The sequence below is a fragment of the Halichoerus grypus genome, chromosome 7 (assembly GCF_964656455.1).
Source record: "Halichoerus grypus chromosome 7, mHalGry1.hap1.1, whole genome shotgun sequence".
NCBI classification, from domain to species: domain Eukaryota; kingdom Metazoa; phylum Chordata; class Mammalia; order Carnivora; family Phocidae; genus Halichoerus; species Halichoerus grypus.
In genome coordinates this window covers 97,214,435-97,230,564 of record NC_135718.1, presented here as the reverse complement: position 1 = coordinate 97,230,564, position 16,130 = coordinate 97,214,435, and the positions used below count along the sequence as shown (strand labels likewise).

The 16,130-nt window shown below is 51.4% G+C and overlaps 1 protein-coding gene across 2 annotated transcripts; it reads right to left on the bottom strand.

The window, feature by feature from the left end:
• POGK (pogo transposable element derived with KRAB domain) lies at positions 1 to 15,226 on the bottom strand. Of its 2 annotated transcripts, none has more exons than XM_036076721.2 (6): positions 15,081 to 15,226; positions 13,512 to 13,645; positions 7,556 to 7,682; positions 6,459 to 6,557; positions 3,639 to 5,130; positions 1 to 1,831 (listed from the first exon to the last, which is right to left on the bottom strand). In XM_036076721.2, the coding sequence occupies exons 2-5, from the start codon at positions 13,641 to 13,643 to the stop codon at positions 3,659 to 3,661; spliced, it is 1,830 nt and encodes a 609-aa protein (XP_035932614.1). In that variant the 5' UTR covers positions 13,644 to 13,645; positions 15,081 to 15,226; the 3' UTR covers positions 1 to 1,831; positions 3,639 to 3,658. The 2 variants fall into 2 exon arrangements, with proteins under 2 accessions (XP_035932614.1, XP_077934038.1); XM_078077912.1 differs by lacking the exon at positions 15,081 to 15,226 and adding an exon at positions 14,904 to 15,015.
• Positions 15,227 to 16,130: the final 904 nt, after the last annotated feature.

Sequence of the window (16,130 nt, the reverse complement as noted above, 5' to 3'; positions counted from 1 at the left end):
TTGTCTTTATTATCAAAGTTTATTGTTGGGGTCAATTTCTATCTACTAGGGAGTACAACTATGTCTCAGTATGTGCTATAGTAACTCTAGGGTAATAGCCGTTCTGCAAAATAGTTGTACTGGGACTCTGTTAAGCATAGCTCATCATTAAGTCAGTGGAAGAATGAGCCCAGAAAAACCCTGACAGTACAGCCATTACTCTAGGAAAGTTCCAGTGCTATTGCAACCTGTAAGGCATCATCTATCAGCTGATGATGAGACTCAAGAAGGTGTTGCTGGAATGAAATAGGAGTTGAACCCATTTTCTACTCTTCTCTGTAAGAAAACTATGGCTCCAATGCAGGAACCCAAAATTAGGTCTTATAAAATCATTTAAGCTCCCAAAACAAGTAAAACAGGACATGAAGAGGAAGGGCCAGGAACCAGGACAGTGGAGGACAAATTAAATCCAAGTGGAGGGGATAGAAACTTCTGGAATGAAAGGTAGCTGGATTTGGATGCCATTTGAGATAACAATTAGTACAGGTGAAAGCAAATGGGGAAACAATTCAAATACCGAAAAGTTATTCAGATACCAGAAACTAAGTGCAATATCCCCCCCCTGCTTGGAGGAAAACTGGTTTTAAGGTGAATCACTAATAGGAAAATGAGTACCTGAGTAGAAATAGGTGTTTCAAGAGGCTAAGAACAGTATAATATATAAATGAGCTGAGTCTACAGGGAGGAAAAGTGGTTACGGTAGCCTGTTACTCAGATCTGACATTGGAATGACATTTTTAGCAATGGCTTTGTCTATAAGGTCCTGGCATATTTTTTCGTAGTACAGATAGCTTGGAAGGAATGTTTTCATAACAACTTATGTGGGAATGCAAATTACTATAATGTAAAAATTCAAAGACCTTCCATCTATTCCTGCAGGGTAGAAGGAGATTAGAAGTCTTGAAACGGCTGTGGCTAAAGGCCCATGTCCTCTCATACCCTTGTGATAAAAATATTAAAGAAATCAACAAAACAAGTATCAGATGAGTCAATGAGCCTTGTACCATGTAGACAGCAGATAATTTATGGTGACTTGTGCAGGCAGCCTGAGAAAAAGCTCGTGTACTAAATGCTGCCCTGTCATTAAGTATAATGACAAATAGGGCCCTTAAAGAAGGCCCTAAAAAATTCTAGCTGCCAACCAGATTGGGAAGATAAATAAAACAGCACAGTTTATTTTAACCTGTATCTTACTGTAACCTAGTCTGTAGAAAAGCCATCTGCCGGCACCAGGCCAGTCTATCTGAATCTTGTTATCATTAGTATCTCATTTTTCCAAAAGAGGAAATACGTAAGTAGCAGGTACACATAAATGACTCATTTCCACACAGCCTTCTCTGCAGTCCTGACCTGTGTGGGCACAGGTTCTACTCTTGGAAGCATTTTTAAAGGCAAAAGAAAACATTTACTTGAGGTTTGCTCCACAGAAAGGACACCAGTGGAGTTGGGCCCATCTGAGTCTCTTGTTGGTGTTGAACAAACGGTCTCTTCTCCAGGAAATACCTTTGTTCATTCATATTTACATGGATTAACCTCCAAAACAAAAAATGGGGCAGAAGCAGTTTCTTCCCTAATCATGTCTCTGCTGAAATCAAGGGTCCCAGACACCTTTTCTGACACTTTGTGGATGTGGGGCGGGGTTGGGCTATGTCGCAGGATGGGGTACACAGGTGGCTGTCCAGACGTGGGCTTGTTCCGAGCCCTGTGGCCTTTTGCGGCTCCCTGTGCATCCACACTTTGAGCAATCTTCTTGAGGATTTTCCTCCCCACCTGTTTCAAATAGTTCCATTTGCTGGAAAACAGAGAGAACCTAAGTGTGAATTAACCCTTGGATTTTAGAAATCGTACACATTTTAACAAAATTATTCCATTAGTCAGATTTCCAAATAGATGAGGAGAGGCAGTTTTATGCTCATCTGTCCCCTCCCAAGTCTCCTGTTTACTGAGCATCCCTAACTACTTCTATCACTTCTTCCGTTCACAAAAGGGCGGCTATTGTATAGGGAACTGGTGGTCATGATGAGCAAAAGGTCACGGTTGATAGATGTAAATGCCCACCTTCACAGCTGCAGCCTAGCCCTTGTCTTTTTTTCCCCTTTCCTCTCCTGGTAGCAAAGAGCTTAGAAAATAAAAAATGTATAAGGAGGGGGGGAAAAAAAAAGGTAAAATGAGAAAAGAATGAAAAACTCACTATAATCCAAAGTTTGCTTTCCAATGGAGTCAGTATAATGGTTAGCAGAAAAGGGAGGCTGAGTTCGTGGAGGGACAGGGTAGGGGACATGAGGGGCGGGGAAGCAGTTTCGGTGATTTGAATGTAACAGTAAGAACTCCTCCTTGGCGCCACTGTTATCCAGGGGTCTCAGAATTACACTGGAGTCCAGCAGTATGAGTCCACTTTGACTTGGGGGCAGGGAAAGAGACAGAAGTCACTCCTGCACTTACACAGCGAGGAGAGGGATGAAAGACTTCAGTTAGCATTTCCTTTGGAGAAAAAAAGCAAGTAGGATGGAACCATGGAGTTATGCTACAAAAGGAAGAGATGTCAAGATAGTTTTAGGTCCTCTGTAAAGGAAGGAATGACCTTTCATATTAAACACTGTGTCTCTGGGAAACAAATTAACTGACAATTAGGGAAAGGAGAGCGAGAGGGTAAAATGAATTGTTTGCTCCCCCACTGTACCTGGTTGGCTGTTCTCCCATCTCAAGGTGTGTATGTGTGTGTGTGGGGGGGGGGGGAGTAAGGTGGGGGGGGAGTAGGCTCGCCTCCACTGGTGTTGCTGGTTAGTCCCCACTCCCCGCTTCCTCTTGAAGCTGCTCCCCTTCTATAGTCAACTCCAAAAATTCCAGGCCTATTGTCCTAGTCCTCACTGTAGTCCTAGATATGTGCCCTGTTTTCTTTTTTTGGTGCAAAGATTCAATTTAGAAATCCCTCCCTTCAGACCTCAGTGGACTACATGAAATTATTGCAATTGCTCACTCCACCCATGTGAAGGTCATTATGAGACGAAGAGGATGTTCTAAAGCACTTCTGAATTCCTAGGGAAAAGCCAGCCTAAGCTGCAGTTCTCATGTCCTAGCGGGCTTCTGCGACCGCTCAAGGACTGAGCTGAGGCACGGAGCACACGGTGCTCTCGAGACATCACTGTGTTCTCCCTACAGGCCAGTGAAAGGGAGCACCGTGCATCAGGTACACAGCCTGGCCCTAAATGTTCAACATGATTTATAAGGGAAAGAAGAAAGCTGGCTTTTGGGCAAAACTTTGTTTAACTGAGCAATGTCAGGCTAGGCAATTTCAGGCCCAAATAATTTGAGCATGACGGCTCTCAGATTAAATGTTCCGGTAGCTCACTCTTTGTTCGTTTTATGTACTATACAAGCACTCCCGGGGCCAGGCCTCAGAGCAAAACCCCCACAAGCAAGCCAAGCGACACCAGACTGACGTCCAGGAGAAGCCAAGGGCCTGTTACCTGTGGTACTGTACCATAGGCTTGAGAGTTCTTGGAACCGAAGGAAAGGATGGTAAGAGGGCGGGTGTTTGTGGAACACAAACAGGGCTGTCAGTGAAGGCGCCAAGCGTGCACCTGGGCCTGCCTGGTTACCTTAGCTCTCCCCTCGGGTGTCAGTTGCCCTCCCGCGCAGTCTCAGTATCGCAATCTTTGGGGGCCTCCCCTCCCCCTGGAAGCTCGCTCTCAATCTCCCACAGGACATCATCTTCGTCTTCCAGATTGCTGGAGATGTGGCACTTCTTGAAGCCCTGCACGATGGACTCACTGGAGATGCTATTCCAGGCGACCATGACCCACTCCAGGAAGAGGCCCAGGGGCGGCTTCTTGGCGTTGCCGGTGGGGCTGAGCGCCAGGTTGCCGGCCAGAAGCCAGTTGGAGTACTGGGCCCGCACGCTGTCATTGAGTGGCTTGTAGACCACCACATCCAACACCTGCAGCTGCGAGGTCAGGCCCCCCGGGATGATGACCATGTCGGTGTTCATGCTCTCCATGGAGCTCTTCACCGAGTCAGTGGCGTGGCCGCGGAAGCCGTTCAGGATCAGCATCCCGCGCTGCTTGGGCGCCGCGCCCGTCCGCCGCCGCCACACCACTTCCAACCAGTCCTGCATCAGGTCCTCCGTCATCCACCCGTACCGGTGGCAGCGGATTTCCATGCCGCTGGGGAACTTCCCGGGGGGGATGTACGTGCCCCTCAAAATGATGTACGGCGGCAGTTTCCTCCCGTCTGCCAGGACACCCAGCATCGCTGTAATTTTTAGCTTCTCCCTGCCCGGCGTCTTGACCAAGACCGGCTTCTCGCCCTGGTTGTCCACCGTCACCCGTGACGGCACCTCGAGGCAAATGGGCGTCTCGTCGGCGTTGCCCATCTGGGCCACCTGGTAGTCGTGCGCCCTGCGCAGGGCCAGCACGCTGCGCTGGTACGTGACGAGCTTCTCGGTCAGGTCCTCGGGCAGCTGCTGGGGCACGGGCACTTTGTGCCTCAGGGACAAGTCGTACCTTCGCATCATTCTTCGACACCAGCCCAAGCTAGCCTTGAACCCTTTCTCCGGAATGTTCATTTCCTGGGCGATCTCGAGAGCTTTCAGCTGCATCGCCTCCCGGGTGATGGGGTCCCCTTTGGCCTGCATGTACCTGACATACTCGGCCACACGCTGGTCCACCAGGGCAAAGCGCCCATTCTTGGGGCCGCGGAATGCCCGCCGCATGGCGTGGGCGTTCTGGAGCTGTGGCTTCACTTTGCGCCAGTCTCGAACGTTCTTTTCCAGCACTCCAAACTGCTTGGCAGCCTGGCAGTTGTTGGTGCTCTCGGCATATTCCACCACCATTAACTTGAACCCCGCGTCGTAACTGCGCCGCATGCCCCTGCTGAACGGAAACTTCCCTGCAATCTCGTCCGCCGAGAGGTCATACCCTGGGAAGCCCATGGCCATGTAGAAGGGGTACCCCTCACTCCACTCGGGCAGCTCTGTGAGGTCCCGGGGCAGGCGGAGGCCAAACCCGTCCAGGTGCTGGGGCTGAGCAAACTGCGGGGTGGCGTTCATCGGACCCACCCAATCTGGGGGCTTGACATCAGACTCTTCATTTTCTGGGAGACAAACAGGGAGGGGCAAAGAGGTCAGTACTTAAAATGACTTCTGGCCTATTGCCTGATTTGTTGGGTCGAAATGCTAAGAATATCTTAATCTGAGGGTCCACCCAAAGCAGTAACCTTAATAACAGGAAGCATTTCCTAAGAGTCCTTACTCCTGTGCCAATTCCTATGGATCACCGCATCTAATTCCCATAACACCTATGTATCATTACTCCCGCTTTGCAGATAAAGCTACAGAAGTGAAGTGAGGCATCAAGGTAGGTGAGCTAGAAAGTGCCAGAGCTGGGAACTGAACACAGGTACCTGACTCGGATCACACGATTGTTTTGTGGGCCACGTTTGGGTCAAAATATTTTTATGTGGGTGGAAAATCAAATATAACCCATACTACCATATAATAGTACAGAATTTAGATACACCATGGCCCGAATCACATCCCTTAAACCAAGAAAATCTACAGCAAAACCATACTTAGCACAGGTAAGCCTGTAAGGCAGAACACTAGCTCCTCCACACCAATGTCAGAACTGGGTTTCACTGTATGTATGTGTGTATTTAGAAGGCGGTCACAGAAACTGAATAGTACTTGGAGAAATTATCCTTTCTCACCAAAACTAAGATGCCACCAGTTGCAAGATACACCATTTAAAAAAGAAAAAAAAAATGCCATTAATTCTAAGAGGCGTTCTTAACTTCAGAGATGTTAACAAGGTGGGGGGAAAATGTCTTAGAATCAATAAAATATGGCATTTTAAACTCTTAGCTCTAGAGAGAAGGTGAGTAAAACCACTGGCTGCTTGAAACCTGTATTTAGGCAACTGTTATCCTCCTAACTATGATGCTTGATAAAGGACCATGTGCTTCTCAGACATATCTGCTCACATATGTACTACATCTGTTCTTGCTTTTTCTATCCAAGATGAAATGGACAAGAAACCAGGGTAAATAACCCCGGCCACATGCTTCGTCACATTATTTTCCTTGGTTTTCAGAGGTACATGGCGCACTACGGAGGTGGCCTCCTTCACCCACTGGACCAAATGCGATACAAGCTTCAAAGTGCTTCATGCACATCTCAAGGTTGCACCTTGAGATGTATTACCCACAGCTGACAGAGGAAGAAAAGGGGGCTCAGAGAGGTGAATGAAGTGGCCTAAGGTCACAGAGCACTGGAAAGAAGATTCTGAAATTCCAAAGCCCATCATCTTTCCGCCTCATAACCCTGCCTTACTCTTAAATACCCCACACAATGTATGTGGAAACTTAAAATCCAGCTTCCCCATGCTCCCCAGTGGATGGATGCTGGAGTGGTTTAATTGTACCTGCAAAGGTTCCTCCTTGGAGCTGCCATTCGTCAGAATTCTGGGACTCCTCGTCCCCTTCCAACCGAGTGATCATGTCTGGCTTAGGGAATGGGAATTCTGTTTGTAGGAAATAGAACAGGTTACAGCTGTGCGTTACTCGCTTAGAGCACTGCCAAAATGAGTATTTCATAATACTTCAGGAATACCCTCCCGCACACAAGCTACTCTCAATGTGGAGACATACAGAAGACGGGGGAAAGGGCTCAGGGATACTTAAAAGAAAAAATGTGATAGGAAATAAGTCTGTCCAACGGAATTTATGGACCTCTGCTAATGAGGGCTGGTACTAGCAACAACAACAAAAAAGAACTGCATGTAGTAGGGAAGTGGGTAGATGCGGTGACTACCTATTGAACATTCTGAACATTCGTATATGAGCAAACTAGGAAATGCCTCCAAATGGTTACATTCTAATTACGTGGCTTCCTCCCAATGCTGGGAGGGAAGAAAGGATTCTTTCGGGGTATGTTCCCAAGTGTCTGAGGCTTGACAGGGTAATAATGAGGCCTGCCTTCCCTCCTAAGGAACATATGAAACACAGGCCCAGACCTGTGTTGACATTTCTCAGGTTATGGCTTTTTTTTTTTTTTAAGATTTATTTATTTGAGAGAGATGGAGTGCATGCGCATGTGGTGCATAGGGGCAGAGGGACAGGGAGAGAGAGAGAGAGAGAACGTTCTAAGCAGATAACCACACTGAGCGCAGAGCATGACATGGGGCTCTGATCTCACGACACTGAGATCACGACCTGAGCTGAAATCAAGAGTCGGTTGCTTCACCGACTGAGCCCCCCAGGCACCCCAAGTTATGACTTTTTTTATGTGAATGCCTGGGTTGAATAGGGATAGTTCGGAGAACTGGCACAAGTTGCTGGGTAGAAGGACACAATATTTATATCCTGCCTACATCAAAAACAGGAAATTAAATGGGCACAGGCATGGAGGGGACAGAGTCCAAGTTCAGGAGAAAGGGATGTTGGACACACCAGAGAAGAGACATGGAAACAATTCTCTGGGCTCAGAGCTTCCAGGAGACAAAGGAAAACAAAGCTTTACCCAGGGACAGGACAGTTTCATAATTCATCCTCATGACTTCCCGGTACAGGGCCTTTTGTTGCTCCGTCAAAACTTCCCACTCCTCATCGGAAAAATATATGGCCACCTCATCGAATAGGGCGGGCACCTGAAACAGTGAACAGGCCTTTCTCAACGACTAATAGGCACATGCAGACACAGACTCACACATCTTCATTTCACAGGGGAGGGGCCTTGACCGGGGGGACATGCTCTGTCCACATCACTAGGCTACTAGAGGCGAAACGAGCACACAGCACAGGTCTCACGTGCCCTGCTGAGTGTCTATCACTGCACCTTGAGGAGGGAAACTCCCCAGCACTGATCACCAGATCACCAGGCTGGGACACACACTGCAGGGACAGCTGATCTCAGCTCAGCCCCCACTGTGGAGCCAGGAGCAACCACACCCAAGGAAACACCCTAAGACAATCCCCCTACCAATACAACCTGCCCAACCATCCCCTGCCTTCCCCAAGTCGGCAGATCTCTGGCCCAGGAGGAGGTGGGGGGGGGGGGTGTTCCTGGGCACCGTTCTCCATTTCCAGGGGCACCAGCCCTAGTGTTTGACTCAGAACCCAACGCCCAGGGAGGAGCCAGTGAGAGAGAGGGCCTCATTTGGCTTTTTCTAATCTACAAGAGCGTGAGTAGGAGGAGAGAAGAGCTAATTAGAGCTTAAATTTATGTAATGAGATACTGGAGCAAACTAGTTTGCTTTCATGCCTAGACCTTCAGCAGAAAGCCCTAAGGACAGAGAAGGCAGCTCTACTCCTCTCTCCCCACCGCCCCCACGCCCCCCACCCCTGTGGGAATGGCCACTGGCAGCTAGAGACAGCCAGGCCACCCAAACCATCCTCCTCTTGTTTACTCAACTATGTGCTCTTCTCTTTACCATGTTGTTTCTTTCGGTCATTAAAAATCCTCCTCCAAAGTTCATCGTATTCAGCGGTAAGAAATCACTGGGCGAGGGTTTCAGGCTGGATCCTTTGTATTGTCGCTTTCGAAGCTATTCCCCAAGGCTGAATCCAGAGCCTGGGTGGTTAGGAGACCGTTTTTCATCAGCTTAGAAAATCAGTGTCTGCACGGGCATTTAGCTTCCTCAGGTGTCCAGCCGTCAGTCATCTGGACACGGGCATTTCTCCTTATTCCCAAAGTCCACGTCCTCCCTTCCCACTCTCACTCTCCCACTTCCCTCACTCCCAGTCTCACATCTCCCTATATGTAGGGAGCACTTCCTAGGAGAGGCCCTATAACTGCTTCATCTGTTTTCTCCAACAACCCCATTTAATCAAGGAGGAAATGGGTTCAGAGAGGCCATTAAATGGCAGCACTGAGGTCTGGACCTAGCACTCTTTGGGTTGAAGGCTCCAGGCCCCACAAAGCAAAGTGGCCTCCCTGGTGACCAGCCCTCCACTCTCCCCCACCTCCATGCCTGCAGGTCCCCAAGCAAACCTCATGTCCCCGCACATGGCTCTCCCACGGCCTCAGAGGTTCTCCCCATTTCTGGCCTGGCTGACACCCACCCACCTTCCAAGGCTTAGCCTAGATGTCCTGTTCCCTGGGAAGCCCACCCTGACCTGGGTCGTGTGCCCACCTGCATGTTCCCACGGTACCCGGAGGCCAACACTATAGTGGTACTTATCACAATGCAGTATTCTTTTGGTTTACTTGTCTGCTTCTTCCACTGAAATACAGGCTCACTGAGTGCAAAACCTATGCTTACTCCATTTCCCTAAGCTTAGGACACTTCTTGTAGATAGTAATCACCTAACAATGTGTTTTTGATTTAAGCAAACAATATCCGAATTTCCCTTCTCTTGTTCCACTTAGAATGGCTTCAAATAATCATTAAACCATTGTCTGTCACAAAACCAAGCCTCCTCTTTGAAATACGGTGAGATACTAGGAGGTAAAAAGGGATGGATCTCTAGGTTTTCCTCAGGCTTCATCAATCTGGAAAGCCAGGCAGCCAGGAATTTTCCACCCCACCCCTTCCCACTTTCCAGGCTTTTGAACAACTCTCTCTTTGGCCTCTTCTCTCCCTAGGAAATTCCAGATCTAGGCCATACCTATTTATAGTCCTTTTCCCTTTGCTGATAAAATGGGACACAGGCCTGGCTAGGCCTGTCATTTCAGAGGGTCTATCGATACTCACAAAGGTAACATATCCTAGGCCTGGTAAAAATATCAGGAGCCCTGAAGTTATAAGAAGGGTGGCTAGAGGCTGGCTGGTGCCAGATTCATCTCCTCGTATTTATGACTGATCCACAGAGGATCTTCAAACAAGCCCACATTATGCTCCAGAGACACACAGTGCCGTGGCTTAGAAATTCTCTTCACAGCAACCCTCTGTGAGGATCGAGCAAGCCTTCAGCCAGGCCCCGTGGCGCAGGCCTCCCCTCTCTCCACAGAAGCTTTGTATCTGGCTAAGCACAGCAGTAAGGTAAACAGGGCGAGCCCTGGGCAAAACTCCAAAGTCAGGCAGCCTGTGTTCAATCCCCCCAGACACCCTTTCTCGGCCTCCCAGGTAGGGACCCTCAATCCCCGTCCTCTTCCCTTTCCTCAGAAGATCCAGGGCACAGCAGAGAGGCGTTCTTCCCTTCAGCTGTGTGCGGCCTTGCCCTGCCGGCAGGCCGGCATCCGGTGGATCTCCGAGGGAAGTACCCAGACACCCACAGCCTCACTGAGGACGCGGCACGACCACCCAGCGAAGCTGGTAGGGCTCCTGGGGCCAAGGGCTGTGCCCTGCATCCGCAGGGGGCGCCTGCTGGCTGCCAGGCACCGGGCAGGGCAGTCCCTCTTACACGTTTAAAGAGATGATCTTGCAGAATCCTTTCAACAATATAAAGAAATGGGAGTCACTACCCTACTTTTATGCGTGAGGAAACAGCTGCTAAGTAACTTGCCCACAGTCACCGAGTTAGGGAGTCTGACTCCAAAGCCCGTGCTTTTTCAGCAAGGCCACTTGGCTACGGGAGCTGCTCCTAACCCCGCACACAAGCTTTCCTCTCGGGGGCTCTTGCTTATGCTTTCCTCGTGTCTGGAGCGCAAGCCCCCTCCCTTCCCTTGGCCAGTGCCACTCGTGAATGAGACTCAGTTCAAGACACATTTTTCCTTTTCTCTCCTCGAAACTCTTATTTCTACTCCAATTCTCCTATGGAGTATTATCCTAATATATAGCACGGTTCTTACGTCGGAAAGGCTTTTATTGATCACCCTAACACAATTCTCTTACAACCAAAATACCTATTTGAGGAACAGATTCAATTCTTTTCTTTCCCTGGTTCAATACCCTAAAGCAGGGTTTTTCAACCTCAGCACTAATAACGTTTTGAGCCAGATAATCGTTTGCTGTGGGGGCTGTCCTGTGCATTGTAGATGTTTAGCAGTGTCCCTGGCCTCTCCCCAGGAGATGCCTACTAGGATCTCCCACTCCCCAACCCCCACTCAAGTCATGAGAGCCAAACATGTCTTCAGATATTGCCAAATGTCCCCAGGAGTCAACCTACCCACTGCTCGAGACCAGGTCCTTCTGCCCGAAGCCTCTCGAGCTCTCCAGCCTGAATGAGACCCCACTCCTGAGCTACCGCCCCCCACTGCACTCCGAATGACGTACTATGAAGTATGTCCACTTCCCTACCTTCCTCACAAGACTGGCAACTCCAGGGGACTAGGGATCTTGTCTTGAACACCACCACTGTGCTCAATAACTGCAGATGGGTGGCAGACTGCGTGGAGGCCCCCAAAGCCAGCCCTCCCGCCCCAACCCCTGCAGCTACCTCCTTCTTTCCCAGCCAGGCATGGTCTTCGCCTTGCTCTCTCCTCGCTGCTGTCAGGACACGAGGCCAGCACTGCTGCCACATTGCCTGCCACACTGAAGGTCCACCTTCACTCTGCCCATTGTCCAAGGTTTTCCACGCTATCTAGATGTTCTGGGTTGGCCAATACAGCCTTAGAGCCCAAGGTTTCTACTGCCTTGAGGTCTCGTTCCAGGCCAGATGGGACTGACTCCTGTCCTCCAAGGTCTCCCCAGCCGTGGGGGAGCCGAATCGGGGAGGAGGCTGGGATGGCAGAGAACACAGAAACACATTGCCTGCCACACTGCTGCCACATTGCCTGCCACACTGAAGGTCCACCTTCACTCTGCCCATTGTCCAAGGTTTTCCACGCTATCTAGATATTCTGGGTTGGCCAATACAGCCTTAGAGCCCAAGGTTTCTACTGCCTTGAGGTCTCGTTCCAGGCCAGATGGGACTGACTCCTGTCCTCCAAGGTCTCCCCAGCCGTGGGGGAGCCGAATCGGGGAGGAGGCTGGGATGGCAGAGAACACAGAAACACAAGGGCCGTGCAGCCTACAGAGCCAGACTGCAGACCCAGAGCCTGGTGGTGTATTGTTTTTCTTTTCTTCTTCTTCTTTTTTTTTTATTGAGGTATATACACAACAAACTGCACTACTTTTAAGGGTCCAGCTCAATAGGCATTTTTCAGAACAAGTATCAGTGAACATGCATATCCTTGGGGCAAAGTAGATAACCTCTCTGCTCCCCAATTCCCTCGTGTGGGAGGGGAGCTGGACTGGACATCTGGGAGGACCAGGATTCTATGAATACAGATCTCCTATTGGAAACAAAGAATATAATGGGTACTGATAATGTTCACATATAAAACTAAGCAGAGAAAAGGAATGTCAGTTTGTTGCATGTTTAAGATTTTCACCATTCGTGCCCAAATGTCATGATGTCCAGTATGTACTGTGAATAATTATACACAGTTATAACGATAAATATCTATTACACAGATACCTGTTTTCCCCCCTGGAGTGTCCAGAAGCGCCCATGGCACAAGCCCTGCTCACTTCTCGGGGTGAGGCTTCTAGGGAGCTCTGGTCCACATGAGACCTGCCACAGGCGGACCGGCAGGGATTTGCATGTTGCATTTACATTTTCATAAGTTTACTCTGTCACACTCTTCTGTTTGGATATGTCCCACAGTCTCTGCTGCCTACCACCCCAATCCTTCAATTCAGGCCAGCAGGAAATGCAGCTCTCCTATGTGTGCGCGATCCCGAGACGTGTTCACAAAGAACTGGCCTCGTGTCCTGAAGCTCTCCTCGTGTCAGCTCAATGCCCCAAGTCTTATTTAAAATGGGGTCCCTCCAACCAGCAGCAGACCCTCTCCTTCCCAAACCCAGCCAGGTTCCTTGAGCCCTCCTCTCTGCCAGGCCACCCTGTGGGCTCCCCTCCTGTCCTCAGCCTGCCCAGCCCCGTCTTAGCAAGAATCCTGCCAAGTCCGTTTAGAAAGACTCCCCCACTCTTGACATTTGATCACCCTAGCCTGCCTTGAGCAAGAATCTTATTCAGTCAGTTTAGCAAGAATCCCCCCTATTCTTGATGTCTCCGCTTAGTAACTTTCCCTCCACGGACCCCTCCGCTCTGGCTCCTTGGTTAGAAATCCCGACGGGTCTCACTGTATTCAGTGCTGAGCCCCAACTCTCCCCTACCACAATAGTCTTGACACCTGTCTCAACAGTCCTGAACACTCTTCCTTACCACCTTCACAAGCATCAGAACTTTTTTTCTTTGACATAGGTCAGCAAACCCTATAGTTTGGTAGTTGGTGTCTGCAACACGCCGGACACTGAGCAGGGTGTAGGGGACTCAGGGGAACAGCAGAGAGATGAGCTCTCCGCCTCCGGAATTTCCAGCCCGAATGCTGATCAGCACCATGGCTGAAGAGACTGTTCCTAGAACCAGCTCTTCCATTCTTCACAGTGCCTTTTAAAGCCACAGGACTGTTTTCTCAGGAATGCAAACATACCGGGCTGGGCTGGGCTATTTTTACTTCCTATGTCTGCCTGAGGAGGAGACTTAAAACAAGCCTGGCTCCCAGGCCTGCTTCTCTCCTCATAGCTGTGTGGACCCCACATCTTCTTACTTACCCATCCACCCTCTGAGCAGATCCGGACTCTCTGCATATCCGTGGGGCCATCTTCCAGTTCCCGGCTCTGAATCTCTTCCTCCTCTTCTTCCTCTTTTAGGGTCAAATTGAGAGTGTAGGCTGTGGACTCCATCTCTGCAAGCAAGATTCAGTTGAGAAAAATCAGGCGCTAGTGTGAACGCTTCAAAGCCTGGGATGGGGGTGGCTTAGCTTGCACAAACCTCTTAGCCCTGAGCACTGTTGAGGCTGGAATAAGGGAAGGAACGGAGTCGGGCCTGGGGAGGAAGGGATTTAGGAAAAGCACCAGGAAGCTGGAAGGTGACATATTTAATTATGATAAGAGGGGGTGCAGGCAGATAACATACCTGACTGCCTTCAAATATTTAAAAAACTACCTGTGGAAGAGCCCAGACTGGTTCTGTAGAGACCCAGGGGCAGAACAGGCCGGTGGGTAAACATTCCTGGGAGAGGTTCTAAAGAGTGCAGTGAAAGACAACTTGCTCCCAGTCAGTGCCACTCAAACATGAAATCTGCGGCAGGAAAGGGGTGTTGGCTTCCTATCAATGAAGGTGTTTGGATACAGATAGGACACTTGCTCAACTGGGTTGTCCCTACAGGCCAGTTAAGCATCAGGAGGTTGGTAGGACCAGAATAACCATCACCTGGATTTTCCAAAGTCAAAGATTCTGTCCATGAGCTGGTTCAGAAAATAGTCATTCTGCCTTAAGGGATTTTTCCAAACCCGAGACTCAGTGATACATAGTGAGGTGTATGCCTGGATACCCAAGAAGGTGCAGAAATCTGCTAGGGCCCACCCCCGCCGCGAAATGCCTCTGGGCCGCAAATACTCTTCTGCCTGAGCAGTAGGCCCGTACAAAGGGCCGCGTTCCTGCCCTCTAGGGGCGCGGGCAATTACTAGGTGTGAGTGAGTGTGCATCTTGTGGGCCGCATCCTCCCGGGCTTCCGAAGAAAAGATCCCTCCAGAGTTCAAAGTGTGCTTTTTCTAGATTTCCAAAAAGGACTGGCGAATGCGACGGGTCTGGGACGAGCGGAACAGGCTTCAGATCCCTGGGAGCTGGGGCCCGAACTTGGCCGCCGCCTCCCCCGCCCGCTCCTGGGCAAGAGGTGGGGGCAGAGGTGACACCGCCCGGCAGCGATGGTGTCCCCGGCAAGGTGCCCGCAGCCACGGCCGCCGCCGCCCACCCGCCCACGGCCCCGCGCCCCGCCCGCGGCCGCCGCGCCCCCGGGCGCGCTCGGGTTTCTCCAGCCATCTTGTCCCATTTCCCTTTCTCCCGGGTCCCGCGCCGGGAGCGCTCCCGCCGCCCCCGCCTGCCCCCCGCCCCCAGCGGCCCAGCCCTCCTCCCCGCCGGGCCCCCTCCCCGCCCCGGCGCACCTGCCGGGCGGCGGGAGCCGGCACCGCCTGCCACCCGGGCGGGCCCGCAACAAAGGCGGTGGCGGCCGCTGCAGCTGCAGCCTCGCGCCCCCGCCCCCGCCGCCGCCGAGCCGCCCCGGAGCGGCGGGAAGGGCCACGCCACCTCGGGCCTCCGGCTCGCCGCCCGCGCGCACTCACCGAGCGGCCGGGGCGCGGGCCGGGGCCGCGGGGGGAGACGCCGAGGGCTCCGGCCCGGCTGTCACAGCGCCATCCCCGCCGCCTCTCCGGCTTCCCGTGCGCGCGGCCCCTCGGGAGGGAGCGGGGAGGACACGTGGTGGGAGGAGGAGGGTCCGGCCGTGAGCTGAGGGTGTTGGGAGGCGAGGGGGAGGAGCGCGGCTGATGTCAGCGGGCCTCGGCGGCGCCGGGGGACGGCCCCGCTCCAGCTCCGGACCCTCCTCCCGGCGCAGTTTCCGGCAGGTCGGCTCGTCACGTTCCTCCCCGCGGAGCTCCCGACCCTCCTCGCGTCTCCTTCGCACCGGCCTGCGCCGCGGTGCCCTCCGCCCTGTCGGTTCCCCTCCCTACCCCGCCCCCCCCGGGGGCCGTCAGCTTCCGATGCGCTGTGTGCGCCCTCGGCGGGCCGGAGGCAGGAAGAGCCCGGATTTACGCTTTAACGGAGTGTGACCTGGGTGCACTTATCCCTGTGCTCGTTTGCATTCACCAGTGGTTTGCGTTTGCTTGGAGGAGCACCCGAGGCACCCTGTCGAAGCTTCAAGGAATGCGTTATGAAGGGTAGACCAGCAAGGGAGTGTGGAGGGGCCTAAGGAGGGGTCCAGGATCTTTGGGGAAGCATCCTCGGATGCTGGCAAGCATAGGTCCAGAACTTCGGGTTCGTAGTATACATGGGGAAGGAACTTCCTGGTACGCGTAGTTGTTACCTGTTAAAGCTCGAGCATGTAATCTCGTGGAGGAAGTAACTATATAGAGGGATCTTCTCCAAAACGTTCAAAGGACAGCTCTTTGGACAATGAGCAGACAAGCCCCGAAGCCCTTCTCATTCCAGAAAAAGATTCTGGGTTTGGGTTTTTGTTGGGAAGTCGTTCAAGGAAAAAAAAAAAAAATTCTGGCACTTGTGTTAAAATGCAAAGGAAGACTTATTCAGTAATATGGAAGTAGGCGTCGAGACTATCACACGGGGAGAGATACGGACTCCGCTCTGAATACAGCAAAGATAGGTTGGGGAAGTACAGC

What these genes read in the sequence shown, in the direction of transcription:
- POGK (XM_036076721.2), bottom strand. Translation starts at nt 13,643, where the DNA reads ATGGAGTCCACAGCCTACACTCTCAATTTGACCCTAAAAGAGGAAGAA. An exon ending in TCTGCTCAGAGGGTGGATGG is followed by an intron (nt 7,683 to 13,511) that starts GTAAGTAAGAAG and finishes TCACTGTTTCAG; the next exon opens with GTGCCCGCCCTATTCGATGA. An exon ending in TGAAACTGTCCTGTCCCTGG is followed by an intron (nt 6,558 to 7,555) that starts GTAAAGCTTTGT and finishes TCCTACAAACAG; the next exon opens with AATTCCCATTCCCTAAGCCA.